Source organism: Salvelinus namaycush, chromosome 7, assembly GCF_016432855.1.
Source record: "Salvelinus namaycush isolate Seneca chromosome 7, SaNama_1.0, whole genome shotgun sequence".
NCBI lineage: Eukaryota > Metazoa > Chordata > Actinopteri > Salmoniformes > Salmonidae > Salvelinus > Salvelinus namaycush.
Genome location: NC_052313.1, coordinates 13,545,612 through 13,573,111, shown reverse-complemented (window position 1 = coordinate 13,573,111; position 27,500 = coordinate 13,545,612). Strand labels below are relative to the sequence as shown.

General features: G+C 47.5%; 1 protein-coding gene across 2 annotated transcripts in view; it reads right to left on the bottom strand.

The window, feature by feature from the left end:
* Positions 1-27,500, bottom strand: part of LOC120050995 (ras-responsive element-binding protein 1-like) — a 72,401-nt gene that overhangs the window by 22,069 nt on the left and 22,832 nt on the right. For both annotated transcript variants that reach the window (XM_038997560.1, XM_038997561.1), the window contains exons 2-3: positions 1,591-1,719; positions 1,254-1,486 (exon numbers count right to left, since the gene is read on the bottom strand). In XM_038997560.1, coding sequence (XP_038853488.1) covers positions 1,254-1,486; positions 1,591-1,719 — 362 coding nt within the window. The remainder of the gene's footprint in view (positions 1-1,253; positions 1,487-1,590; positions 1,720-27,500) is intronic.

Genomic DNA, 27,500 nt, shown 5'->3' with positions numbered 1-27,500 from the left:
GATAATTAACTCGGACTGACTGAACATAGCACTGGACTGCCATGGATCGCCCCATGCACGCACACACTGTATAAGTGTAAAGGTGGCAGAAACAAAATTAGATGCATGCACACAGAAAACTGACTTGCACACAAATTATGCATACTTTCTTCCACACATAGAGAGACTCTTCAAAAGCAATCTCTAGGAAGCACTTCCTTTTCCTCTCTTGGAGAGGCCTAGTAAAGGAATTGTTCAGTTCCTTTGCACCGCTGGCTTGGGCTCAAGTCTGTTTCACAGCCCATCGTCTTGCTGGCATCCAGTGCATTGCAGACATTTTCTCTCCACACACAGACTCAAGTGATCTGGTGCTCAACTCCACTGTATAGTGTGTGGCAACAGAGGTCAAGAAACACCCTTAATCATTCTCCTGTGTGTGTGTGCGTGTGCGTGTGCGTGTGTGTGTCTAGACTGCAGGATGGACAGCGAGCGCACGAGAACTGAATTGAGTTTTAGGTTTTCAGCAAAAGATGTGACTCCATATCCTTTTTTCTGTTGCTCTTTCTAAACCACAGCACAGTGTGAACTCTGCAAGCTGGCCACTAGCGACAACCTCTTCACCTGGTAGCATGCGTTGATGCTGTAGCTGTGTGTGGCCTATGTTAGTGCTGACAATCTGGTAAATTACATAATAGGCCTAAAGCCGGTTTCCTCAAGAGGTGAGCACCTGAGAACCTGGCCACTCCTGCTAAGGGGATGTGAAGTACACTCTGCATGTCAGGGGTAGGTCGGCCTACAACTCTGGTCCTGGATGGCTCTTCCAGGCTGTGTATGTGTGTGTGTGTGTGTGTGTGTGTGTGTCTGCTCGTGTCATAAGTGACAACTGTTTGTCCTACACCCGAGCATTATGACCCCCAATCCCATGCTTTAATAGGAGCAATGTAACCCAGGGCCGGGGGGACAAAAGAGGAATTGAGAGGCAAGGACCATTTGTCGCTACTCGTTTGAAGCTGGGACGCGAGAGTTGTGGAGTGAGACGGGGGGATGCTTCTTCCCCTGCCCCTACAACCCACCTCCCCCATCCCTCGGTCCTGACACACACACACACACACAACTTTACATCATTGTTGGAGCCTGGTGAAAAACTAGCTTTTACTGTACTGTTCTCTTCTACTTCAACCAGTTGACACGTCATTTCAAATGTGATGCCACACTGACTCAGTCTCCTCCCTGTTCCTCGGTTCGTTTTTTTACGTGTGTGTGTGTGTTTGTACCGTGTTTCTCCTGGCATTGCGATTGACACTAGTGGGTCTGGGTGGGGTGGTCTTGCTAATGTGGATTGAAGGTGTTGAGGCAGGGGCTGAGGAGGGCTCCATGGCGCCGTTGAGCTGGCCTGCGTTCATCACCGTCGACATCATGGCGTTGATGGATGACAAGTCCACGCCCTCTGTCATATTCTCTCCATTTTCATCTTCCTCCTCTCCTTCCTCCATAGCTCCGTTACTCCCTGGGAAGAGTGAGGAAACCGCAGTTAGTATAAGCAAACTAACGCACACCAGCTCTGCAACACACACAAGAACACTCGGACACATGCACATACACCACCCTCACCTGTGTGCTCGTCCTGTGTGTGTGTGGAGTCGGGGGTTTCCTGCCCCTCAGAGTGCTCAGTCTCTACAGCGCTCAGCTCAGCACTCACCCCTCCCCCCGGACGCTTGTCCTCTGTGGCGCTCTCCATCACTGCAGGAACACAACATACACACAAACTTAGTGACATGGGACATACACAAAAACTAAGGTGGCGTCGGTACTTTGCAGGGTTGGGGTTAATTCCATTTAAATTCAGGAAGTTACATTAACGTTTACTAGCAACATGTTGCCAATCCCCCAAAAATTAAGGATAACGTAGATAGCTACTAACATGAGCACAATGTTCCGTAGCTAGCTACTAACATGAGGACAATGTTCCGTAGCTAGCTACTAGCGTGAGCACAATGTTCCGTAGCTAGCTACTAGCGTTAGCACAATGCTCCGTAGCTAGCTACTAGCGTTAGCACAATGTTCCGTAGCTAGCTACTAGCGTTAGCACAATGTTCCGTAGCTAGTTACAAGCATTAGCACAATGTTCCGTAGCTAGCTACAAGCATTAGCACAATGTTCTGTAGCTAGCTACTAGCATTAGCACAATGTTCTGTAGCTAGCTACTAGTTAGCCTTTTTCACTACAAAAATTTAAAAAAAGTACAAGGCATTCGCAAAGAAATACTGATGCCACCTACGTACATACTTGTTAACATGAGGAGTCAGAAGATGGTAAATGAAGTGAGTATGCAGTGCACTTCATAGTGTGCATTAGAGCATAGGTTGGCTATGGAGTGGAAGGAGGGCCTAGAGGGGTTGAGGGGGCTGAAGGTTAATGCAGAGGGGAGGAGGAGGAAGACCATGTGATAGGGAGAGCGAAAGAATACTGGCTGAGTTGATGTCGCTAGCTAGACATGATAGCCTGTGTTTTATGACATTAAACCTGTCTCGTATGAGACAAAAGAGGGCGGGCGGGCGGGAGGGAGAAAGAGGATGAAATATCCTAGCCTTTCTTTCTATCCTCAGCATAACAACAATTTAGTAAGAAACCAATCACAGCAGGCTACCAAGTGTCTATGGTCCATGGTCAAGTAAACCCATAGGCCCCCAGCCACTCCCCAATCAAACACACGCAGATTCAAGCCCTTGGTTTCCCTATCCTCTCTCCGCACCCGGGGCCAGTCCCCGATGGGAGGGTTTGGGGTGGGCTAATCTCTCTTAACTCCATGCTAGACTGGCGCTTTCTGTACCATCCCCCCAGGCCCATCCTGTATCCAGCACACATTGCTAACTATGCCTACTATTGTTATCTGGCCCAGCTAACATGCTATGACACAGTATCATAGGAGATCCAGCTAATACAGATGGTGACCGAGGATGCAGGAGAGGGGTAGATGGAAAAAGGAAAGAAAGAAGGGGGAAGGAGAGATACAGACGCAGAATAAGCAAGAAAGAGGAGAGAAGAGGGGTGAGAGAGAGAGCCCAAATAAGAGAGCCCCCCCCCCCCCCCCCCCCACCCCGTTAATTGCAGATTCCCGTTCACAGCCCCACAGGAAGCTCCTCTCCGGTCCAGGCCACTTCCTCCTCCTCATGGAGGGAGGGTTGGAGTGTGTGTGTGTGTGGGTGTGTGTGTGTTTTAGTGTCTACATTCCTCTACATTGGCTTTCCAAATGACTCACCCTAACCAAAGTGAATAAAAAAGGGAGAGAAATAAAGGGATGGAGGACAGGAGTTGAGGGTGATAGAGAGAAAAGGAAGGGGGGGAAAGCCTTGGAAATGGAGAAGTAGAGAGAGATGAGATGGAGGAGAGGAAAAGGAGGAGATGAGAGGGGGGAGAGTGGGTGAAAGAGGTGAGCTTGAACAGACTGGTGACGGCTGGTTGTGTTTATTCTAGTGAGTCCCGGGAGGGAGTAGAGAAGTGACATTACAGACTAAGGGTGTAATGGTTCGCCAAACCCACGGATGGGTACGTATTGCGGTTGTGGTGTCAAGGTTCGATTTTGGTACACAGGGAATTGAAATGCCAACAGTTACTGTAGTTATTTTTTATTTTTTTTAAAGAAAATACAAAGGGCTGGTATTCCTGATTCCATGTACAGTACCAGTCAAAAGTGTGGACACCTACTCATTCAAGGGTTTTTATTTAGTTTTACTATTTTCTACATTGTAAAATAGTGAAGACATCAAAACTATGAAATAACACATGGAATCATGTGGTAACCAAAAAAGTGTTGGTTGAGATTCTTCGCCTTGATGACAGGTTTGCACACTCTTGGCATGCTCTCAACCAGCTTCACCTGGAAAGCTTTTCAAACAGCCTTGAAGGAGTTCCCACATATGCTGAGCACTTGCTGGCTGCTTTCACTTCACTTTGCTGTCCAACTCATCCCAAACCATCTCAATTGGGTTGAGGTCAGGTGATTGTTGAGGCCAGGGCATCTGATGCAGCACTCCATCACTCTCTTTCTTGGTCAAATAGCCCTTACACAGCCTGGGCGTGTGTTTTGGGTCATTGTCCTGTTGAAAAACAAATGATAGCCCCACTAAGCGCAAACCAGATGGGTTGGTGTATCACTGCAGAATGCTGTGGTAGCCATGCTGGTTAATTGTGCCTTGAATTCTAAATAAATCACAGACAGTGTCACCAGCAAAGTGCCCCCACACCGCCTCCTCCATGCTTCACAGTGGGAACCACACATGCGGAGATCATCCGTTCACTTACTCTGCGTCTCACAAAGACATGGCGGTTAAAACCAAAAATCTCAAATTTGGACTCATCAGACCAAAGGACGGATTTCCACCATTGCTCGTGTTTCTTGGCCTAAGCAAGTCTCTTCTTCTTATTGGTGTCCTTTAGTAGTGGTTTCTTTGCAGCAATTTGACCATGAAGGCCTGATTCACACAGTCTCCTCTGAACAGTTGATGTTGAGATGTGTCTGTTACTTGAACTCTGGGAAGCAGTTATTTGAGCTGCAATTTCTGAGGATGGTAACTCGAATGGACTTATCCTCTGCGGCAGAGGTAACTCTGGGTCTTCCTTTCCTGTGGCGGCACTCATGAGAGCCAGTTTCATCATAGCGCTTGATGGTTTTTGCGACTGCACCTGAAGAAACTTTCAAAGTTCTTGAAATGTTCTGTATTGACTGACCTTCATGTAGAAAGAAATTCCACAAATTAACTTTAAACAAGGCACACCTGTTAATTTAAATGCATTCCAGGTGACTACCTCCTGAAGCTGGTTGAGATAATGCCAAGAGTGTGCAAAGCTGTCATCAAGGCAAAGGGTGGCTATTTGAAGAATCTCAAATATTAAATATATTTTGATTTGTTTTACACTTTTTTGGTTATTACATGATTCCATATGTGTTATTTCATAGTTTTGATGTCTTCACTATTATTCTACAATGTAGAAAATAGTAAAAATAAAGAAAAACCCTGGAATCAGTAGGTGTGTCCAAACTTTTGACTGGTACTGTATAATAAGGAGTTATTGTGATGAAGGCATACCAACACGGAATACCAACACTATGTATTTTCTTAAATGAAAACACGATTACTCATCAACACCCCTATTACAAACAGCAACATGGCCTAAGCAGATGCAGTGTCACAAACCCTTCTGTCAGAGTGCGAGGGGGGTGTGTGCATGTCTCACTCCAAGTCTTGCTGCTACTGCATCCCATGTACAAAATATTTCGCTTTTTTTCATTGACATAAATTACTCTACAGGCATATCAAAGTTCCAGAGTGGGATCCCTGATAGTTTAAAACAGTTATGGCCCATTTTATACAGAGAAATTGGCATAGTAGGCAATGTCCTTTTACTTGCATCACTGCACATCACGTGGGCTCCTGAGTGGCGCAGCGGTCTAAGGCACCGCATCTTAGTGCTAGAGGCGTCACTACAGACCCTGGTTCGACTCCAGGCTGTATCACAACCAGCCATGATTGGGAGTCCTATAGGGCGGCGCACAATTGGCCCAGCGTCGTTAGGGTTTGGCTGGAGTAGGCCATCATTGTAAATAAGAATTTGTTCTTAACTGACTTGTTTGTTAAATAAATGTTAAAAAACAACTTGCAAATCACCAGCAGAGGGCCACCATTTTGAATCCATTTTCACGTTCACTCTGTCAGTAGTGCTTACAAATCAGATCATAACTTTAAAACTAGCAAAAATCCCACACTGGAACTTTGATATGCCAGTAGAGTATATTATGTTCAACAATATATACAGTATCTTCGGAAAGTATTCAGACCCCTTAACTTTTCCCACATTTTGTTACGCCTTATTCCAAAATGGATTAAATAAATACAAATCCTCAGCAGTCTACACACAATACCCCATAATGACAAAGAGAAACCAGGTTTTTAGAATTTTTGTAAATGTATTAAAATAAAAAAATTAAATAACAGACGTAAGAATTCAGACCATTTGCTATGAGACTCGAAATTGAGCTCAGGTGCATCCTGTTTCCATTGATCATCCTTGAGATGTTTCTACAACTTGATTGGACATAATTTGGAAAGGTACACACGTGTCTATATAAAGGTCCCACAGTTGACAGTGCATGTCAGCGCAGTCCGTAGAGCTCCGAGACTTTTGTCGGAGGGATTTTGTCGAGGCACAGATCTGGGGAAGGGTACCAAAAAAATTCTGCAGCACTGAAGGTCCACCAAGAACACAGTAGCCTCCATCATTCTTAAATGGAAGAAGTTTGGAACCAGGACTCTTCTTTTATTTTTTATATAACCTTTATTTAACTAGGCAAGTCAGTTATGAACAAATTCTTATTTACTTCCTACTTCCTTCCTTTGGCCGCCCGACCAAACTGAGATATCAGGGGAGAAGGGCCTTGGTCAGGAAGGTGACCAAGGACCCGATGATCACTCTGACAGAGCTCCGGAGTTCCTCTGTGGAGCTGGGAGAACCTTCCAGAAGGACAACAATCTCTGCAGCACTCCACCAATAAGGCCTTTATGGTAGAGTGGCCAGACGGAAGCCACTCCTCAGTAAAAGACACATGACAGCCCGCTTGGAGTTTGCCAAAAGGTACCTAAAGACTCTCAGACCATGAGAAACAAGATTATCTGGTCTGATGAAACCAAGATTGAACTCTTTGGCCTGAATGCCAAGCGTCACATCTGGAGGAAACCTGGCACCATCCCTACGGTGAAGCATGGTGGTGGCAGCATCATGCATCATGCTGTTTTTCTGCAGCAGGGACTGGGAGACTAGTCAGGATCGAGGGAAAGATGAACGGATCAAAGTACAGAGTGATCGTTGATGAAAACCAACTCCAGAGCGCTCAGGACCTCAGACTGAGCCGAAGGTTCACCTTCCAGCAGGACAACGACCCTAAGCACACAGCCAAGACAACGCAGGAGTGGCTCGGGACAAGTCTCTGAATGTCCTCGAGCGGCCCAGCCAGAGCCCGGACTTGAACCCGATCAAACATCTCTGGAGAGACCTGAAAATAGCTGTGCAACAATGCTTCTCATCCAACCTGACAGAGGATCTGCAGAGAGGAATGGGAGAAACTCCCCAAATACAGGTGTGCCAAGCTTGTAGCATCCTACCCAAGAAGACTTGAGGCTGTTGAAGCCAAAAGGTGCTTCAACAAAGTACTGAGTAAAGGGTCTGAATACTTATGTAAATGTGATATTTCAGTTTTTTTTTTTTTTAATACTTTAGCAAACATTTCTAAAAACCTGTTTTTGCTTTGTCATTATGGGGTATTGAGTGTAGATTGATGGGGGGAAAACTATGTAATTCATTTTTGAATAAGGCTGTAACGTAACAAAATGTGGAAAAGTCAATGGTCTGAATACTTTCCGTACCCACTGTATAATTTGGGGGACAAATCAAATGGTATCGTCAAAATTCCTACATTTATGGTAAAAAAGTTTTTGAAATCAAAATACTACTAGTACTCATATTACAGAGCAAGCTGTAAAGCTTCATATGACACCAATGCCTTATAGCACCTACAGATGAAACACTGGAGTCTTGAAGGAGGCCTGGCTAAGGGCAAAATTTTATAAATATGCCAACTTTGATCACTTATTTCTCAATTATGCTTTCAGATACAAATGTCAAATATATATGTCAACAATCCTTCCTCCAAAGTACTATTCTATGGATTACATTGTTTTTGTCTGGGTTTTCGTGAGTAATCACTCGCACGCAGGTTATAAAAATCATAAACTCCCTGGTGTTGCAAGTAGCACCGTGCCCAGACCACCCGAGTCATTAAAACTGACCACATTATTAAATAATGCAAAAAATTTATGAAAGCCACTGGTTTACAACTAGCAAAGTATTGTGGAGTTGTAAGTAGCTAATGGAGTAGCAGCTCTAACTAGCAATACAAAGCACAGACTAAGTAGTATGGTCATGTTGAATAGTGGGGGGTTGGCCAAGGGGTGTGTGTGTGTTAACCGCAGATCTCAAGATTAGCCGTGGATTTGTTTTCTTTCATTAGCTGAGCATCACCCCCTCCCTCCATCCCGCACTCTGATTGGTGGATCAAACGCTTGGGCAGCACTTTTTATGGCCTGCTAAAATGAACTGCAACAGATGGTGGGAACCGAGAAGAGGGAGAGGGGAGAGGAGAGGAAGGATGAAAGAGGGATAGATGGAGGAAAGAAAGAGGGGGAGGAGAGACAGGAGGGGGAGGAGAGAAGAGATACCGATGCAGAGGGGAGTTGGAGAAACGAAAGAAGGCCAAGCGGAAAAAAAGGTGTGGGGAGAGGAGAGAGATTGCACAAGGGCCGTGCTAGGTTTCCAGATTTCTGTTGTGATGTTTCAGAGCAGGCAACTGGAGGAGAGTGTTGCACTTGTTTGGAGATTCCAACACACGCTCATGGAGAGAAAGTGCCGTGTGTTACAGGAGAGGAGTGTGTGTGCATGCGTGTAGATGGTGCGAGGAGGAGGGGCAGCAGTGGCTGCTGTTACTACATCTGTTCCCAGCCATCACTCTCACTACAGCTTTGACCCCCCCATCCATAACCCACCATCCTACACACAGACACTACACTGCGTGTGTGTGTGTGTGGATGGAAAAGTCGCCACACTGTGCCAAAGAGCAGCAAACAAGAATGCCTCTCCACGCCTCTCCTCTCTTCTCCTGTCCTGTCCTATCCTGTCCTGTCCCCTCCCCTCATCTATCCTTGGGCCCCTCGCAGCTCGCACTCCCTTCCTCTCACAGACTCCTCCCACCTCCATTTGCTCTCCCTCTTCTTCCCTCTCTCTCCATCTTGTTTTGTCTGACTGCCTGGCTGGGTTCTTCCCTCCATCCTCTCTCACACTCGCTCTCTCGGTGGCCCTCCTTTTCTTCATTTTAACTCCTGTCAACTTCTGTAACTCTTTTTTAACCTCAATCTGAACAACACATCTGTATTGGTTGTTACACTTTATTTGCAAAACTTTATAATCCTGTACAATTAATTACACGGTGCTCATTTATATTACTTATATAGCCAGCTAAGTTCATGAAGTTGGATTGATTAATGGAAGTATTAGGCTATGCAATCAACTATTTCAATAGATTATTGGAAACTGTAGCCATATTTTTTAGGTTTCAAGTCCTATGTGAAAATACTCTCAATCAATCAACATGCAGCAGCCAAAGACATTGATTTAAATATAGCAACCGCCACCACCATCCCCTTCCACACACAGTCAGTCAGCCACCAATCTGGCAACCGCATGAGTCAGCTGACAAGGTCAGAGGGGTGGTCGCACCACAGCCCTCCTGCTGGGCTAGAGGGGACACCGGTGTGAGGACAAAACGCTGGTGACAAATCACTTGTGACACGTTTCCATAGATTTAAAGCCACCATTCAGTCTCCCTTACTTTATTAAAAATCAGTGCCTTTGGAAAGTATTCAGACCCCTTGACTTTTTCCTTATTTTGTTAGGTTACAGCCTTATTCTAAAATGTATTAAATACAAACAATTCCTCAGCAATCTACACACAATACCCCATAATGACAAAATGAACAGGTTTTTAGAAACGTTTGCTAATTTATAAATAAATAAAATGTAAATATCACATTTACATAAGTATTCAGACCCTTTACTCAGTACTTTGTTGAAACACCTTTGGCAGCAATTACAGCCTCAAGTATTCTTGGGTATGACGCTACAAGCCTGGCACACCTGTATTTGGGGAGTTTCTCCCATTCTTCTCAGCAGATCCTCTCATGCTCTGTCAGGTAGGATGGGGAGAGTTGCTGCACGGCTATTTTCAGCTCTGGAGCAGGTTTTCAATCAAGGATCTCTCAGTACTTTGCTCCGTTCATCTTTGCATCGATCCTGACTAGTCTCCCAGTCCCGCTGAAAAACACCCACACAGTATGATGCTGCCACCACCATGCTTCACCGTAGGGATTGTGCCAGGTTTCCTTCAGATGTGACGCTTGACATTCAGGCCAAAGAGTTCAATCTTGGTTTCATCAGACTAGATAATCTTGTTTCTCATGGCCTGAGAGTCTTTAGGTGCCTTTTGGCAAACTCCAAGCAGGCTGTCATGTGCCTTTTACTTAGAAGTGGCTTCCGTCTGGACACTCTACCATAAAGGCCTGATTGCTGAAGTGCTGCAGAGATTGTTGTCCTTCTGGAAGGTTCTCCCATCTCCACAGAGGAACTCTGGAGCTCTGTCAGAGTGACTATCGGGTTCTTGGTCACCTCCCTGACCAAGGCCCTTCTCCCCCGATTGCTCAGTTTGGCCGGGCAGCCAGCTCTAGGAAGAGTCTTGGTGGTTCCAAACTTCTTCCATTTAAGAATGATGGAGGCCACTGTGTTCTTGGGGACCTTCAATGCTACATAATTCTTTTGGTACCCTTCCCCGGATCTGTGCCTCGACACAATCCGGTCTCGGAGCTCTAGGACAATTCCTTCGACCTCATGGTTTGGTTTTTGCTCTGACATGCACTGCCAACTGTGGGGCCTTACATAGACAGATGTGTGCCTTTCCAAATCATGTCCAAATCAATTGAATATACCACAGGTGGACTCCAATGAAGTTGTAGAAACATCTCAAGGATGATCAATGGAAACAGGATGCACCTGAGCTCATTTTAGAGTCTCATAGCAAAGGGTCTGAATACTTATGTAAAAAGGTTATGCATTTTTAAATGTAATACATTTGCTAAAATTTCTAAAACCTGTTTTCGCTTTGTCATTATGGGATATTGTGTGTAGATCTCTGAGGATTTTTTTTTTTTTTAATCCATTTTAGAATAAGGCTGTAACGTAAAAAAAATCTAGAAAAAGTAAAGGGGTATGAATACTTTCCGAAGGCACTGTGTTTAAACCAGGGCTAACTTTGCATCACCTTGAGTAACTTTGCTACTTGTATTAGACTCAAACTACAACCATTGTTTAAGGCGCAATATGCAGAAATCGTTCTGCCATTTCCTAATAGTTCGTCTAATTTCAGTTTATGTGACAAAACAAGCAATTTTAGTGTAGAGAATCATTGTACCATCTAAACAACTGAATATATATTTTCAATAACCCCAAATATTGTATTTTTAGCTGTTTGAAGCTGGTGTACAAAACCGGAAGTATAAGACGCAAAAACGAAACTTAAGAACGGGAAGAATAGAAATAGCACACAGAACAGATCTAGAGATTACCGCTTCTTAGACTTGCTTTCAATGAGAATGACAGATCTATAACTCACATTTCTATGTGAATTCGGTCAGGTCGCCAAAAAGTTACATATTGCAGCTTTATGTTCAATGAGTAATACATTAAATAGGGAAGTTGAGTCCTCTACCAGCAAGGCAGATAGAGAGACAATGAGCCCCGAGCCAAACTGCCAAAACTGACACATGCTCTTCAAAGCAAACATTGGGAATGGGGGGGTGAGGGGGGGGTTGCTCTCACCCAGCACTAACAGAGCAGTGTTGTTTATAACCTGTTCACCTTTGGGTCCCTCGCGACGTTAGCACGCTAACTAGCTAGCGTTGTGTTAAATATGAGAGAGAGCGAGAGATGGAGAGAGAGGGAGGATGCAAGGATGCATTTTCAAAGCATTCCACTGGTGGCTACAGCCGGGTGTTGTGGGGAGTTGTCTTGCGTAGAAGAGTGTTTTTGTGTGAGTGTGCGTGCGTGCGCGTGTATGAGAGAGAGGGGCCGTCTTTATCAAGGCTGGCTTGTCAGTTCACAGACTGGGTTAGGTAGGGACTTGGGGGAAAATAGAGAAGGGGAGAGGGAGGGAGAGATCCGATGACCACATGTTGGCTATTTATTACCCCCTCCTAACTGTCTCTCTCTTGACACCAAGAGAAGTCAACTTCCCATATATATTTTACCTTTATTTAACTTGGCAAGTCAGTTAAGAACAAATTCTTATTTTCAATGACAGCCTAGGAACAGTGTGTTACCAGCCTTGTTCAGGGGCAGAATGACAGATTTTTACCTTGTCAGCTCAGGGATTCGATCTTGCAAACTTCCGGTTACTAGTCCAACGCTCTAACCACTAGGCTACCTGCCGTCCTAACGGTCTCTCTCCTGACACCAAGAGAAGTCAACTTTCCCTCCTAACGGTCTTTTTATTTTTATTTCACCTTTATTTAACCAAGTAGGCCAGTTGAGAATAAGTTCTCATTTACAACTGCGACCTGGCCCAGATAAAGCAAAGCAGTGTGACAAAAACAACACAGAGTTACACATGGGATAAACAAACGTACAGTCAATAACACAATAGAAAAATCTGTATAAAGTGTATGCAAAAGAAGTAAGGAGGTAAGGAAATAAATAGGCCAATAGTGGTGAAGTAATTACAATTTAGCAATTTACACTGGAGTGATATATGTGCAGATGAGGATGTGCAAGTAGATATACTGGTGTGCAAAAGAGCAGAAAAACAAAAACAAATATGGGGATGAGGTAGGTAGTTGGTTGGATGGGCTATTTACAGATGGGCTATGTACAGCTGCAGCGATCGGTAAGCTGCTCTGACAGCTGACGCTTAAAGTTAGAGAGAGAGATATAAGTCTCCAACTTCAGTGATTTTTGCAATTCGTTCCGGTCATTGGCAGCAGAGAACTGGAAGGAAAGGCGGCAAAAGTAGGTGTTGGCTTTGGGGATGACCAGTGAAATATACCTGCTGGAGCGCGTGCTACGAGTGGGTGACCAGTGAGCTGAGATAAGGCAGAGCTTTACTTAGCAAAGACTTATAGATGACCTGGAGCCAGTGGGTTTGGAGACGAATATGTAGCGAGGACCAGCCAACGAGAGCATACAGGTCGCAGTGGTGGGTAGTATATGGGGCTTTGGTGACAAAACGGATGGCACTGTGAGAGACTACTCAGCAAATTGGATGCAGAGTATTGGAGGCTATTTTGTAAATGACATTGCCGAAGTCAAGGATCGGTAGGATAGTTAGTTTTACGAGGGTATGTTTCGCAGCATGAGTGAAGGAGGCTTTGATGCGAAATAGGAAGCCGATTCTTGGTTTAACATGAGATTGGAGATGCTTAATGTGAGTCTGGAAGGAGAGTTTACAGTTTAGCCAGACACCTAGGTATTTATAGTTGTCCACATATTCTAAGTCAGAACCGTCAAGAGTAGTGAAGCCAGTCAGGCGGGCAGCAATCGGTTGAAGAGCATGCATTTCGTTTTACTAGCATTGAAGAGCAGTTGGAGGCCACAGAAGGAGTGTTGTATGGCGTTGAAGCTCATTTGGAGGTTTGTTAACACAGTGTCTAAAGAAGGGCAAGATGTATACCGAATGGTGTCGTCTGCGTAGAGGTGGATCAAAGAATCACCCAGGGCAAGAGCGACATCATTGATATATACAGAGAAAAGAGTCGGCCTGAGAATTGAACCCTGTGGCACCCCAATAGAGACTGCCAGAGGCGAGGCAGTCATTAGAGAAACCAATGCTGTTGAATCTGCCGATAAGAATACAGTGATTGACAGAGTCGAAAGCCTTGGCCAGGTCGATGAAGACGGCTGCACAATACTGTATTTTATCGATGGCGGTTATGATATCGTTTAGGACCTTGAGCGTGGCTGAGGTGCACCCGTGACCAGCTCAGAAACCAGATTGCATAGCAAAGAAGGTACGGTGCGATTCAAAATGGTCGGTGATCTGTTTGTTCACTTGGCTTTAGAAGACTGTAGAAAGGCAGGGCAGGATGGATATAGGTCTGTAACAGTTTGGGTCTAGAGTGTCTCCCCCTTTGAAGAGGGGGATGACCCCGGCCGCTTTCCAATCTTTATGAATCTCAGACGATACGAAAGAGAGGTTGAACAGACTAGTAATAGGGGTTGCAACAATGGCGGTGGATGAGTTTAGGAAAAGAGGGTCCAGATTGTCTAGCCCAGCTGATTTGTAGGGATCCAGATTTTGCTGCTCTTTCAGAACATCAGCTGTCTGGATTTGGGTGAAGGAGAAATGGGGGGGGGCTTGGGCCAGTTGCTGCGGGGGGTGCAGTGCTGTTGGCCGGGGTTGGGGTAGCCAGGTGGAAAGCATGGCCAGCCGTAGAGAAATGATTATTGAAATTCTCGATTATCGTGGATTTATCAGTGGTGACAGTGTTTCCTAGTCTCAGTGCAGTGGGCAGCTGGGAGGAGATACTCTTATTCTCCATGGACTTTACAGTGTCCCAAAACTTTTGGGAATTAGTGCAGCAGGATGCAAATTTCTGTTTGAAAAAGCTAGCCTTTGCTTTCCTAACTGAATGTGTGTATTGGTTCCTGACTTCCCTGAAAAGTTGCATATCGCGGGAACTATTCGAAGCTAGTGCAGTACGCCAAGGGCTAGATCTGTTCTTAGTTCAATTTTTTTGAAAGGGGCATTATTTAAGATGGTGAGGAAAGCACTTTTAAAGAACAACCAGGCATCCTCTACTGATGGGATGAGGTCAATATCCTTCCAGGATACCCAGGCCAGGTCGATTAGAAAGGCCTGCTCGCAGAAGTGTTTTAGGAAGCGTTTGACAGTGATGAGGGATGGTCGTTTGACCGCGGACCCATAACGGACGCAGGCCATGAGGCAGTAATCGCTGAGATCCTGGTTGAAAACAGCAGAGGTGTATTTAGAGGGAAAGTTGGTCAGGATGATATCTATGAGGTTGCCCATGTTTACGGATTTGGGGCTGTACCTGGTAGGTTCCTTGATAATTTGTGTGAGATTGAGGGTGTCTATCTTAGATTGTAGGACGGCCGGGGTGTTAAGCATATCCCAGTTTAGGTTACCTAGCAGTATGACCTCTGACGATAGATGGGGAGCAATCAATTCACATATGGTGTCCAGGGCACAGCTTGGAGCTGAGGGGGTCTATAACAAGCGGCAACAGTGAGGGACTTATTTCTGGAGAGATGGATCTTTAAAAGTAGAAGCTCGAACTGTTTCTGCATAGACCTGGATAGTATGACAGAACTCTGCAGGTTCTCTCTACAGTAGATTGCAATTCCTCCCCCTTTAGCAGTTCGGTCTTGACGGAAAATGTTGTAATTGGGGATGGAAATTTCAGAATTTTTGGTAGCCTTCCTAAGCCAGGATTCAGACATGGCTAGGACATCAGGGTTGGTGGAGTGTGCTAAAGCAGTGAATAAAGCAAACTTAGGGAGGAGGCTTCTGATGTTAACATGCATGAACCCAAGGCTTTTACGGTTGCAAAAGTCAAAAAATGAGAGCGCCTGGGGACACACAGGGCCTGGGTTAACCTCTACATCACCAGAGGAACAGAGGAGGAGTAGGATGAGGGTACGGCTAAAGGCTATAAGAACTGGTCGTCTAGTGCTTTGGAAACAGAGAATAAAAGGAGCAGATTTCTGGGCGTGGTAGGATAGATTCAGGATAGGATAGATACAAGGGTATGGTAGGGTGCGAGTACAGTGGGGGTAAACCTAGGCATTGAGTGACGATGAGAGGTTGCATCTCTGGAGGCGCCAGTTAAGCTAGGTGCGGTCTCCTCATGTGTGGGGGGTGGGACAAGGGGGCTATCTGAGGCATGTTGAGCAGGACTAGGGGCTCCGCAGTAAAATAAAACAATGAGAGCTGCCCTAAACAACAGTATACAAGGCATATTGACATTAGAGAAAGGTAAAAAGCAATCACAGGTGTTGATTGGGAGAGCTAAGACAACAACGGGTGAGACAACAACGGGTAAAGAGATAGGACAACAACAACGGGTAAATGGCGATGAATGGGCAGGCAGAGATGATCAGTTAGCTACACACAGGGCCTGAGTTCGAGGCTGGGGCCGACAGAGAAACAAAATGAAGTATCGTGTTAATGTACAGTCCAGCAGGCATCAGCTGTGTAGCCGAGTGATCATAGGGTCCAATGAGCAGCAATAGATGAAACAGGGAGCCGTTTGGTAGTCGATGACTATGCTAGGCGAGCGGGAGACATGGCGTTCAGGAAGCTAGCGGGCCGGGCTATCAGATGAATCATCACCAACATCCATGACGCAAAGGCCGGTTAAGAGCACATCAGCCGAATTACGTCAGCAGACCAGTTGTGATGGATCGGCGGGGCTCAATGTCGACAAAGGGTCCAGGCCAATTGGCAAGAGAGGTATTGTAGTTGGTGTACTTTGTTTGCTAGCCGGGAGATGGGCCTAGCTTGAGGCCAGCTCGCTCTTCCTGACACCAAGAGAAGTTAACTTGCCCCCTCCTATCGGTCTCTCTCCTGATACCAAGAGAAGTGTTACAGCAGTGGGACCGGCTGGCCCAGCACTAACTAGCACAGATCACACACACACACACAACACTCAACATGACTAGAGATGCAAAAGCACCAGATAAAAACTCGCTACCAACTTACCACCACTCAATACAATATTTTACATGCCAAGAGAGACAGCAGACCAAAGTTGATTATTGTGGATTGTCTTTGTGTAGCCCTTTACACTTGTATACGGGTTGAAAATGGCAGATTTGGACACTGATAAGTACCTACAGTTGAAGTCGGAAGTTTACATACACTTAGGTTGGAGTCATTAAAACTAGTTTTTCAACCACTCCACACATTTCTTATTAACAAACAATAGTTTTGGCAAGTCGGTTAGGACATCTACTTTGTGCATGACAAGTAATTTTTCTAACAATTGTTTGTAGGCAGATTATTTCACTTATAATTCACTGTATCACAATTCCAGTGGGTCAGAAGTTTACAGACACTAAGTTGACTGTGCCTTTAAGCAGCATGGAAAATTCCAGAAAATTATGTCATGGCTTTAGAAGCTTCTGATAAGTGGTGTACCTGTGGATGTATTTCAAGGCCTACCTTCAAACTCAGTGCCTCTTTGCTTGACATCATGGGAAAATCAAAAGAAATCAGCCAAGACCTTAGAAAAAAAATTGTAGACCTCCACAAGTCTGGTTCATCCTTGGGAGCAATTTCCAGACGCCTGAAGGTACCACGTTCATCTGTACAAACAATAGTACGCAAGTATAAACACCATGGGACCACGTAACCATCATACGGCTCAGGAAGGAGACGTGCTCTGTCTCCTAGAGATATCTGTACTTTGGTGCAAAAAGTGCAAATCAATCCCAGAACAGCAGCAAAGGATCTTATGAAGATGCTGGAGGAAACAGGTACAAAAGTATCTATATCCACAGTAAAATGAGTCCTATATCGACATAACCTGAAAGGCCGCTCAGCAAGGAAGAAGCCACTGCTCCAAAACCGCCATAAAAAAAGCCAGACTACGGTTTGCAACTGCACATGGGGACAAAGATTGAACTTTTTGGAGAAATGTCCTCTGGTCTGATGAAACAAAAATAGAACTGTTTGGCCATAATGACCATCGTTATGTTTGGAGGAAAAAGGGGGATGCTTGCAAGCCGAAGAACACCATCCCAACCGTATGGGGTAGCAGCATCATGTTGTGGGGGTGCTTTGCTGCAGGAGGGACTGGTGCACTTCACAAAATAGATGGCTTCACGAGGAAGGAAAATTATGTGGATATATTGAAGCAACATCTCAAGACATCAGTCAGGAAGTTAAAGCTTGGTCGCAAATGGGTCTTCCAAATGGACAATGACCCCAAGCATACTTCCAAAGTTGTGGCAAAATGGCCTAAGGACAACAAAGTCAAGGTATTGGAGTGGCCATCACAAAGCCCTGACCTCAACCCCATAGAACATTTGTGGGCAGAACTGAAAAAGCATGTGCGAGCAAGGAGGCCTACAAACCTGACTCAATTACACCAGCTCTGTCAGGAGGAATGGGACAAAATCTACCCAACTTATTGTGGGAAGCTTGTGGAAGGCTACCCGAAACGTTTGACCCAAGTTAAACAATTTAAAGGCAATGTTACCAAATACTAATTGAGTGTATGTAAACTTCTGACCCACTGGGAATGTGATGAAAGAAATAAAAGCTGAAATAAATCATTCTCTCTACCATTATTCTGACATTTCACATTCTTAAAATAAAGCGGTGATCCTAACTGACCTAAGACAGGGAATTTGTACTAGGATTAAATGTCAGGAATTGTGAAAAACTGAGTTTAAATGTATTTGGCTAAGGTGTATGTAAACTTCAACTGTACATTGGAACGCAGTGGCTATACAGTAACATGCTATACATGACATCAGAGCTCAGGCTCTGCGGATCACAGCTCTGTATGGGTTTTGACAGACAGCCATCCTGAACTTGAGCACCACTCGTGACAAAAAGTGCCCCCCCCCCCCCCCCCCCGCTAATTGGGCAAGTGTTGCCATTTTTTTGTTGTCTGAGTGAGGGATTTGCTGTTAATTACAAGAACTCAATGTATTTGGAAATATGAGACGTTGAATATTATAATAAATACAGCTTTGATGGCATACAAGCATGCCAAATCAGTCCATTTAAATAAATGCATTAAATCTATGGATTTCACATGACTGGGAATATAGATATGCATCTCTTGGTCACAGATACGCCCCCCCAAAAAATGGGCCTCAGGATCTCGTCACGGTATTTTTGTGCATTCAAATTGCCATCGATAAAATGCAATTGTGCTCATTGTCCGTAGCTTATGCCTGCTCATACCATAACCCCAACACCACCATGGGGCACTCTGTTCACAATGTTGACATCAGTAAACCGCTTGCTCACACAACGCCATACACGTGGTTTACGGTTGTGAGGCCGGTTGGATGTATTGTCAAATTCTCTAAAACCGACAATGGACGCGGCTTATGGTAAAGAAATTAATATTAAATTATCTGGCATGATTATTAAATTACCTGTGTAATGATCATGCTGTTTAATCAGCTTCTTGATATGCCACACCTGTCAGGTGGATGGATTGTCTTGGCAAAGGACAAATGCTCACTAACTGGAATATAAATACATTTGTGCAGAAAATGTGTGCGAAATTAGCTTTTTGTGCAAATGGAATCTTTTATTTCAGCTCGTAAAACATGGGACCAACACTTTACATGCTGCATTTATATTTTTGTTCAGTGTAGTTAAATAGTTAACCAATAGCTACCAGGACTATGTGCATTGACTCTCTTCGCACTAACTCTTTTGACTCATCACATACGCTGCTGCTACTAATCCTGTTGCCTAGTCAGTTAATCCCTGCCTATATGTACATATCTACCTCAATCACCTCGTACCCCTGCACATCGACTCGGTGCTGGTACCCCGTGATGCCCAAGTCATTGTTACTCATTGTGTATTTATTCCTCGTGTTATTTTTCTATTCTTTCTCTTTTTTGCTTTCTGCATTGTTGGGAAGGGCCCATAAGTAAGCATTTCCCTGTTCGTCTACACTTGTTGTTTACGCATGTGACAAATACAATTTGATAGGATTTTTTTTCTCTCTGTGTAATAATGCATATGCTTTTCAAAATTCTTCTGTAAGAAACATTTCAATTTAGCCATATCCATATAGTGCCTTCAGAAAGTATTCATACCCCTTGACTCATTCCACATTTTGTTGTGTTACAGCCTGAACTCAAAATTGATCAATCTATTTTTTTGCTCACAAATCTACACAAAATACACATTAATGACAAAATGAAAACATTTTTTAGAAATGTTTGCAAATTTGTGGCAGCATCATGCTATGGGGCAGGGACTGGGAGACTGATAAGGATCTGCTTTAGAGCGCAAACGTCCTTAGACTGGGGGCAAAGATTTACGTTCCAGCAGGACAATGACCCCAAGCATACAGCCAAAGCAACGCTTGAATGGCTTCATAACAAGAATGTGAAAGTTTTTGCTAGAGTGGCCCAGCCAAACCACAGACTTCAATCCCATTGAAAATCTGTGGAAGACTTGAAGATTGCTGTTCACCGCTGCTCCCCATCTAATTTAACTTCTTGACGCTAGGGGTCAGATATATATATATATTTTTTTTTTATATATTTTTTTTTAAATAACTTTCCCAAGGTAAACGGACTATTTCTCAGATCCAGATCGTAGAATATGCATATAATTTACAGATTAGGATAGAAAACACTCCGAAGTTTCTAAAACTGTCAAACTATTGTCTGTGAGTATAACAAAACTTATTTTGCAGGCGAAAACCTGAGGAAATCTAACCCGGAAGTGATTTTTTATATTTTTTATCTGTGTTTCATTTCCCGTCTGGCTTCCTTAGGCTGTGACCAGGCTTTAGACATATTTCAGACTTTTATTTTGAAAAATGAGCGAGATTTTTCAAAACTAGTCAGGTGTCCTTTGATTAGTTCCTGCGCGCGAGAAGGGTAGCTCTCCATTTTCTTTCTCTCTTTTATTGAATAGGTTACGGTCTGGTTGAAATATTATCGATTATGTATGTTAAAAACAACCTGAGGATTGATTATAAAAAACATTTGACATGTTTCTACGAACATTACAGATACTTTTTGGAATTTTCGTCGAACGGAACGAGGCTGTAGTTTTCTGAACATAACGCGCAACCCAAATGGCGTTTTTTTGTTATAATATTTATTGAACAAAAATAACATTTATTGTGTAGCTGGGAGTCTCGTGAGTGCAAACATCCGAATATTATCAAAGGTAAGCGATTAATTTTATTGCTTTTCTGACTTTCGTGACCATGCTAATTTGGGGCTAGCTGTTCTAGCATTGATTGATACACTCACAAAAGCTTGGATTGCTTTCGCTGTAAAGCATATTTTCAGAATCTGACACGATAGGTGGATTAACAACAAGCTAAACTGTGTTTTGGTATATTTCACTTGTGATTGCATGATTATAAATATTTTTTGTAATATTTTGCGCCCTGCAATTCAGCGGTTGTTTAGGAAAATGGTCCCGCTAAAGGGATCCGTAGCGCAGAGAGGTTAACAGAGCTTGAGAAAATCTGCAAGGATGAAGGGAGAAAATCCCTAAATCCAGATGTACAAAGCTGATATACATACCCAAGATGACTCAAAGCTGTAATCGCCGCCAAAGGGGCTTCTACAAAGTATTGGCTCGGGTTTAAATGAAATATTTTCGTATTTTATTTTCTATAAAATGTACAAAAACATATTTTCACTGTCATAATTGGGGTATCGTGTGTAGATGGGTGTTTTTTTAATGAATTTAGAATGCGGGCTGTAACAACAAAATGTGGAATAAGTCAAGAGGTATGAATACTTTCTGAAGGCACTATAGGCCAATTCCCACAAGTGTAAGGTTTAAGAAATGCAATAGCCTAATCCAAGTTAATCTAGGGTCGTTGATGGAAAACGCAGAGTAGAATAGCCTTTCGGCCAATACATAGCAGCATAGTTTTGTGTGTTTGTGAGTGATAGAACAGTAAAGTACAGTTGGTCCTGTCTGGCCTGCCTGTGATGATGTGACTGACTGACTGGCTGGCTGGCGTTTAGACAAAGTGGCAGAGCATGACACTCTACTCGATCACAACAGGAAGCACAGACTCGCCAAGTCACAGTGTTCTACTTCCCTCTTTCTCTCTGCACGTGTGTGTGGTGGCTGTGTCTGACTGATGGGGAGCATTCTCTCTCTCCCCCTTCTCACTGGCCCGCTTCTTGTGAGTTTTTAGAGGACCACCCCTCCCCCTCTCTTGTTTCTCTCCTCCTCCGGTTCCTCCTTCAGCTCACACTCAGCTGCCATTACCCATCCTCCCTCCCTCTCCTTCCCCTCCCTCATACTACCCTGCCCTGACATGTTGCATGCACACACACACACACAACCTACACACACACACAACCTACACACACACACAACCTACACACAGCCTACACACACCTACACACACACACACACACACAACCTACACACACACACACAACCTACACACACACAACCTACACACTGAAATGCAACAGGTAGTGCCAACTCAAATGCAACACAGATGCAACAGGTAGAGAAAATTCACACACACTTTTAACCACACACACCACATCCAGCTACCATGCCTCTAGTTCTGTGCTCTTCCACCCCCTCTCACAGAGCAAAGGTCAGGGTGTCGGTGCAGTACAATGTTTACAGAGGCAAGGAGGGAGAGGCATACAGGAACGGACAGAGCCTCTTCTCTGTTTCCTCTTCCTCTCAATCATCCTGTTTTTCCCCTTCCCCTCCATCGTCTCCCTTTCTCACTCTCGCCGTCTCTCTCCATCCCTCTTTCAGTCGCTTCCTCCTCCTTTTATAATAGGCTAAGGCTATACCTATGGTAAATGCTTAACACGCGTTAGGCTATATGGCTGTGTTCAGGGATTTGAATATATTTTAGCAGTTTTCCCCAAATGGTTTGACAGTGCGCAAGTATCTATCTTCCCATGTGTTCAGGTCAATACACACACACACACTGCAAAGTTAATTCAATAAAACAGGACATTTGTTTCTCTGCTAAAGTGAAAGTTCTTGGCTCAGTATCGGCAGCAGCATGTCACAACAGAGTCAGTTGCTAGGCAGAGAGAAGTGAGTTACCACATCCCACGGTGACAAATGAGAGTTAGGATAATCTCTCCTAAACAAACTGCTAACATAACCGGATGCAATCCTCTCCTTGGACTAATAAAGGAGACGTGTACACAACCACACACCGACATCTAGACCTACATAAGGCTACCAATAGTCACGCACATACCCACAAATAGTTTAAACTTGATCTGATAAGCCATGCAGATAGCATCAGTAATGTGGAAGCTCCACTCGCTTGCATTCCTCTCACAGATCTGGGCTCTGGTGTGAAGAAGACAGGAGGAGGGAGGGGATGGGAGAGAGGAAGAGATGGGAGGGGTGTGTTTCAACCAACCACGGAACAATGTGGCCACGGAAAATGTCTGTCGAGACCCACAGCCCAGCCAAATATATATTTTCCTGCCCTCTCAGTATCTCCTCTCTTCCCTCTCCTCTCCCCTCTTATTTCCTCTCACTATCTCCTCTCCCCTCTTATTTCCTCTCGCTATCTCCGTCTCTCCCTCACTCCGTCCTTCCTCTCGCTCGTCCTCTCTCGTCCCGTCTCTCCTCCTCCCCTCCCCCCGTCCGTACTCTCCCGACCCCCGTCCGTCCGTCCCTCCCGTCCTCTCATCCCTGCGTCCGTCCTTTCCTCCCCACGTCTGTCTGTCTCTCTCCCCATCTGTCCCGTCTGTCTATCCTCTCTCCCCGTCTGTCCTGTCTGTCTATCCTCTCTCCCCCCGTCTGTCTGTCCTCTCCCCCCCCGTCTGTCTGTCCTCTCTCCCACCGTCTGTCCGTCCCTCTCCCACCGTCCGTCCGTCCTCTCTCCCCCCGTCTGTCTGTCCTCTCTGCTCTCTCTCCCCGTCTGTCTGTCCGTCCTCTCTCCTCTCTCTCTCCCCGTCTGTCTGTCCGTCCTCTCTCCTCTCTCTCCCCGTCTGTCTGTCCGTCCTCTCTCCTCTCTCTCCCCGTCTGTCTGTCTCTCCTCTCTCCCCCCCGTCGGTCTCTCCTCTCTCCCCCCCGTCGGTCTCTCCTCTCTCCCCCCGTCGGTCTCTCCTCTCTCCCCCCCCGTCTGTCTCTCCTCTCTCCCCCCCTTTGTCTCTCGTCTCTCCCCCCCGTCTGTCTCTCCTCTCTCCCCCCGTCTGTCTCTCCTCTCTCCCCCCGTCTGTCTCCCCTCTCTCCCCCCCGTCTTCTCTCCCTCTCCCCCCGTCTGTCTCTCCTCTCTCCCCCCCCGTCTGTCTGTCTCTCCTCTCTCCCCCCCCGTCTGTCTGTCTCTCCTCCCCGTTTGTCTGTCTCTCCTCTCTCCCCCCCAGTCTGTCCGTCCTCTCTCCCCCCTAGTCTGTCCGTCCTCCCTCCCCCCCAGTCTGTCCGTCCGTCCTCTCCCCCCCAGTCTGTCCATCTATCTCCCCTCTCTCTCCCCTGTCTGTCCATCTGTCTCCCTTCTCTCTCCCCGTCTGTCCATCTGTCTCCTCTCTTTCCCCATCTGTCTGTCCTCTCCCCCCCCCAGTCTGTCTCTCCTCCCTCCCCCCCGTCTGTCCATCTGTCTCCCCTCTCTTTCCCCATCTGTCTGTCCTCTCTCCCCCCCAGTCTGTCCATCTATCTCCCTCTCTCTTCCCCCTGTCTGTCCATCTGTCTCCCTTCTCTCTCCCCCCGTCTGTCCATCTGTCTCCCTTCTCTCTCCCCCCGTCTGTCCAACTGTCTCCTCTCTTTCCCCATCTGTCTGTCCTCTCCCCCCCCCCCAGTCTGTCTCTCCTCCCTCCCCCCCGTCTGTCCATCTGTCTCCCCTCTCTTTCCCCATCTGTCTGTCCTCTCTCCCCCCCAGTCTGTCCATCTGTCTCCCCTCTCTCTTCCCCCCGTCTGTCCATCTGTCTCCCTTCCCTCTCCCCTCGTCTGTCCATCTGTCTCCCTCTCTTCTTCCCCGTCTGTCTGTCCTCTCTCCCCCCGTCTGTCCGTCCTCTCTCCCCCGTCTGTCCGTCCTCTCTCCCCCCGTCTGTCCGTCCTCTCTCCCCCCGTCTGTCTGTCCTCTCTGCTCTCTCTCCCCCGTCTGTCTGTCCGTCCTCTCTCCTCTCTCTCCCCGTCTGTCTGTCCGTCCTCTCTCCTCTCTCTCCCCGTCTGTCTGTCTCTCCTCTCTCCCCGTCTGTCTCTCCTCTCTCCTCTCCCCCCCCGTCGGTCTCTCCTCTCTCCCCCCCGTCTGTCTCTCCTCTCTCCCCCCCCGTCTGTCTCTCCTCTCTCCCCCCCGTCTGTCTCTCCTCTCTCCCCCCCGTCTGTCTGTCTCTCCTCTCTCCCCCCGTCTGTCGTCTCTCCTCCCCGTTTGTCTGTCCTCCTCTCTCCCCCCCAGTCTGTCCGTCCTCTCTCCCCCCTAGTCTGTCCTCCTCCTCCCCCCTAGTCTGTCCGTCCTCTCTCCCCCCCAGTCTGTCCGTCCGTCCTCTCCCCCCCAGTCTGTCCCTATCTCTCTCCCTCTCTCTTCCCCCTGTCTGTCCATCTGTCCTCCCTTCTCTCTCCCCCCGTCTGTCATCTGTCTCCTCTCTTTCCCCATCTGTCTGTCCTCTCCCCCCCAGTCTGTCTCTCCTCCCTCCCCCCCGTCTGTCCATCTGTCTCCCCTCTCTTTCCCCATCTGTTGTCCTCTCTCCCCCCCAGTCTGTCCATCTATCTCCCCTCTCTCTTCCCCCTGTCTGTCCATCTGTCTCCCTTCTCTCTCCCCCCGTCTGTCCATCTGTCTCCTCTCTTTCCCCATCTGTCTGTCCTCTCCCCCCCCCAGTCTGTCTCTCCTCCTCCCCCCCGTCTGTCCATCTGTCTCCCCTCTCTTTCCCCATCTGTCTGTCCTCTCTCCCCCCAGTCTGTCCATCTGTCTCCCCTCTCTCTTCCCCCCGTCTGTCCATCTGTCTCCCTTTCCCTCTCCCTCTCTGTCCATCTGTCTCCCCTCTCTTTCCCCGTCTGTCTGTCCTCTCTCTCCCCCCCGTCTGTCTGTCCTATTTCCCCCGTCTGTCTGTCCTCTCTCCCCCGTCTGTCTGTCCTCTTTCCCCCGTCTATCTGTCCGTCCTCTTCCCCCTGTCTATCTGTCCGTCCTCTTCCCCCCGTCTGTCTGTCCGTCCTCTTCCCCCCGTCTTCTGTCCGTCCTCTTCCCCCCGTCTGTCTCCCTCCCCCCCTCGCTCTGCCCGTCTGTTTCCCCTCTCTTCCCCCCAGTCTGTCTGTCCTATTTCCCCCGTCTGTCTGTCCGTCCTCTTCCCCCGTCTGTCTCCCCTCCCCCCCTCGCTCTGCCCGTCTGTTTCCCCTCTCTTCCCCCCGTCTGTCTGTCCTATTTCCCCCGTCTGTCTGTCCTCTTTCCCCCGTCTGTCTGTCCTCTTCCCCCTCTGTCTGTCCTCTTTCCCCCGTCTGTCTGTCCTCTTTCCCCGTCTGTCTGTCCTCTCTCTCCCCCCCAGTCTGTCTGTCCTATTTCCCCCGTCTGTCTGTCCTCTTTCCCCCGTCTGTCTGTCCTCTTTCCCCCGTCTATCTGTCCGTCTCTTCCCCCTGTCTATCTCTCCGTCCGTCTCTTCCCCTGTCTGTCTGTCCTTCTCTTCCCCCCCGTCTGTCTCCCCTCCCCCCCTCGCTCTGCCCGTCTGTTTCCCCTCTCTTCCCCCATCTGTCGTCCTCGCTTCCCCCCAATCTGTCTGTCCTCTCTTCCCCCCAATCTGTCTGTCCTTTCTTCCCCCCCATCTGTCTGTCCTCTCTCCCCCAGTCTGTCAATCTGTCTCCCCTCCCTCTCTCCCCCCGTCTGTCTGTCCTCTCCCTCACTGTCCTCTCTCCCCCAGTCTGTCTCCCCGTCCGTCTGTCTCCTCTCTCTCCCCCAGTCTCCCCCGTCTCCCCTCGTCCTCTCTCCCCCCCAGTCTGTCCGTCCGTCCTCTCTAACCCCCAGTGTGTCCGTCCGTCCTCTCTCCCCCCAGTCCGTCTGTCCGTCCGTCCTCTCTCCCCCCCAGTCTGTCCGTCCGTCCTCTCTCCCCCCCGTCTGTCCAGCTCTCTCCCCCCCCGTCTGTCCAGCTCCTCCCCCCCAGTCTGTCCGTCCGTCCTCTCTCTCCCCCCCAGCCTGTCCGTACGTCCCCTCTCCCCCCCAGTCTGTCCGTCCTCTCTCCCCTCCAGTCTGTCCATCTGTCTGTCCTCTCACCTCCCGTCTCCTCTCTCTCCCCGTCTGTACAGCTCTCTCCCCACCCAGTCTGTCCGTCCGTCCTCTCCCCCCCGTCTGTCCATCTATCTCCCCTCTCTCTTCCCCCTGTCTGTCCATCTGTCTCCCTTCTCTCTCCCCCCGTCTGTCCATCTGTCTCCCCTCTCTTTCCCCATATGTCTGTCCTCTCCCCCCAGTCTGTCTCTCCTCCCTCCCCCCGTCTGTCCATCTGTCTCCCCTCTCTTTCCCCGTCTGTCTGTCCTCTCCCCCCCCAGTCTGTCCATCTGTCTCCCCTCTCTCTCCCCCCGTCTGTCCATCTGTCTCCCCTCTCTCTTCCCCCCGTCTGTCCATCTGTCTCCCCTCTCTTTCCCCGTCTGTCTGTCCATCTGTCTCCCCTCTCTTTCCCCGTCTGTCTGTCCTCTCTCCCCCCCAGTCTGTCTGTCCTCTTTCCCCCGTCTCTGTCCTCTTTCCCCCGTCTCTGTCCTCTTTCCCCCGTCTGTCTGTCCGTCCTCTTCCCCCATCTGTCTGTCCTCTCTTCCCCCCCATCTGTCTCCCCTCTCTTCCCCCCATTGGTCTGTCCTTTCTTCCCCCCCATCTGTCTGTCCTCTCTCCCCCACAGCCTGTCCGTACGTCCTCTCTCCCCCCCCCCCCAGCCTGTCCGTACGTCCTCTCTCCCCCCCAGCCTGTCCGTACGTCCTCTCTCCCCCCCCCAGCCTGTCCGTACGTCCTCTCCCCCCAGCCTGTCCGTACGTCCTCCCCCCCCAGCCTGTCCGTACGTCCTCTCTCCCCCCCCCCCAGCCTGTCCGTACGTCCTCTCTCCCCCCCCCCCAGCCTGTCCGTACGTCCTCTCCCCCCCCCCCCCCGCAGCCTGTCCGTACGTCCTCCCCCCCCCCCCCAGCCTGTCCCTACGTCCCCCCCCCCTCCCCCCCCGCCTGTCCGTACGTCTCCGCTATAATCTTATTATTTTATTTCGTAGGTAATGAC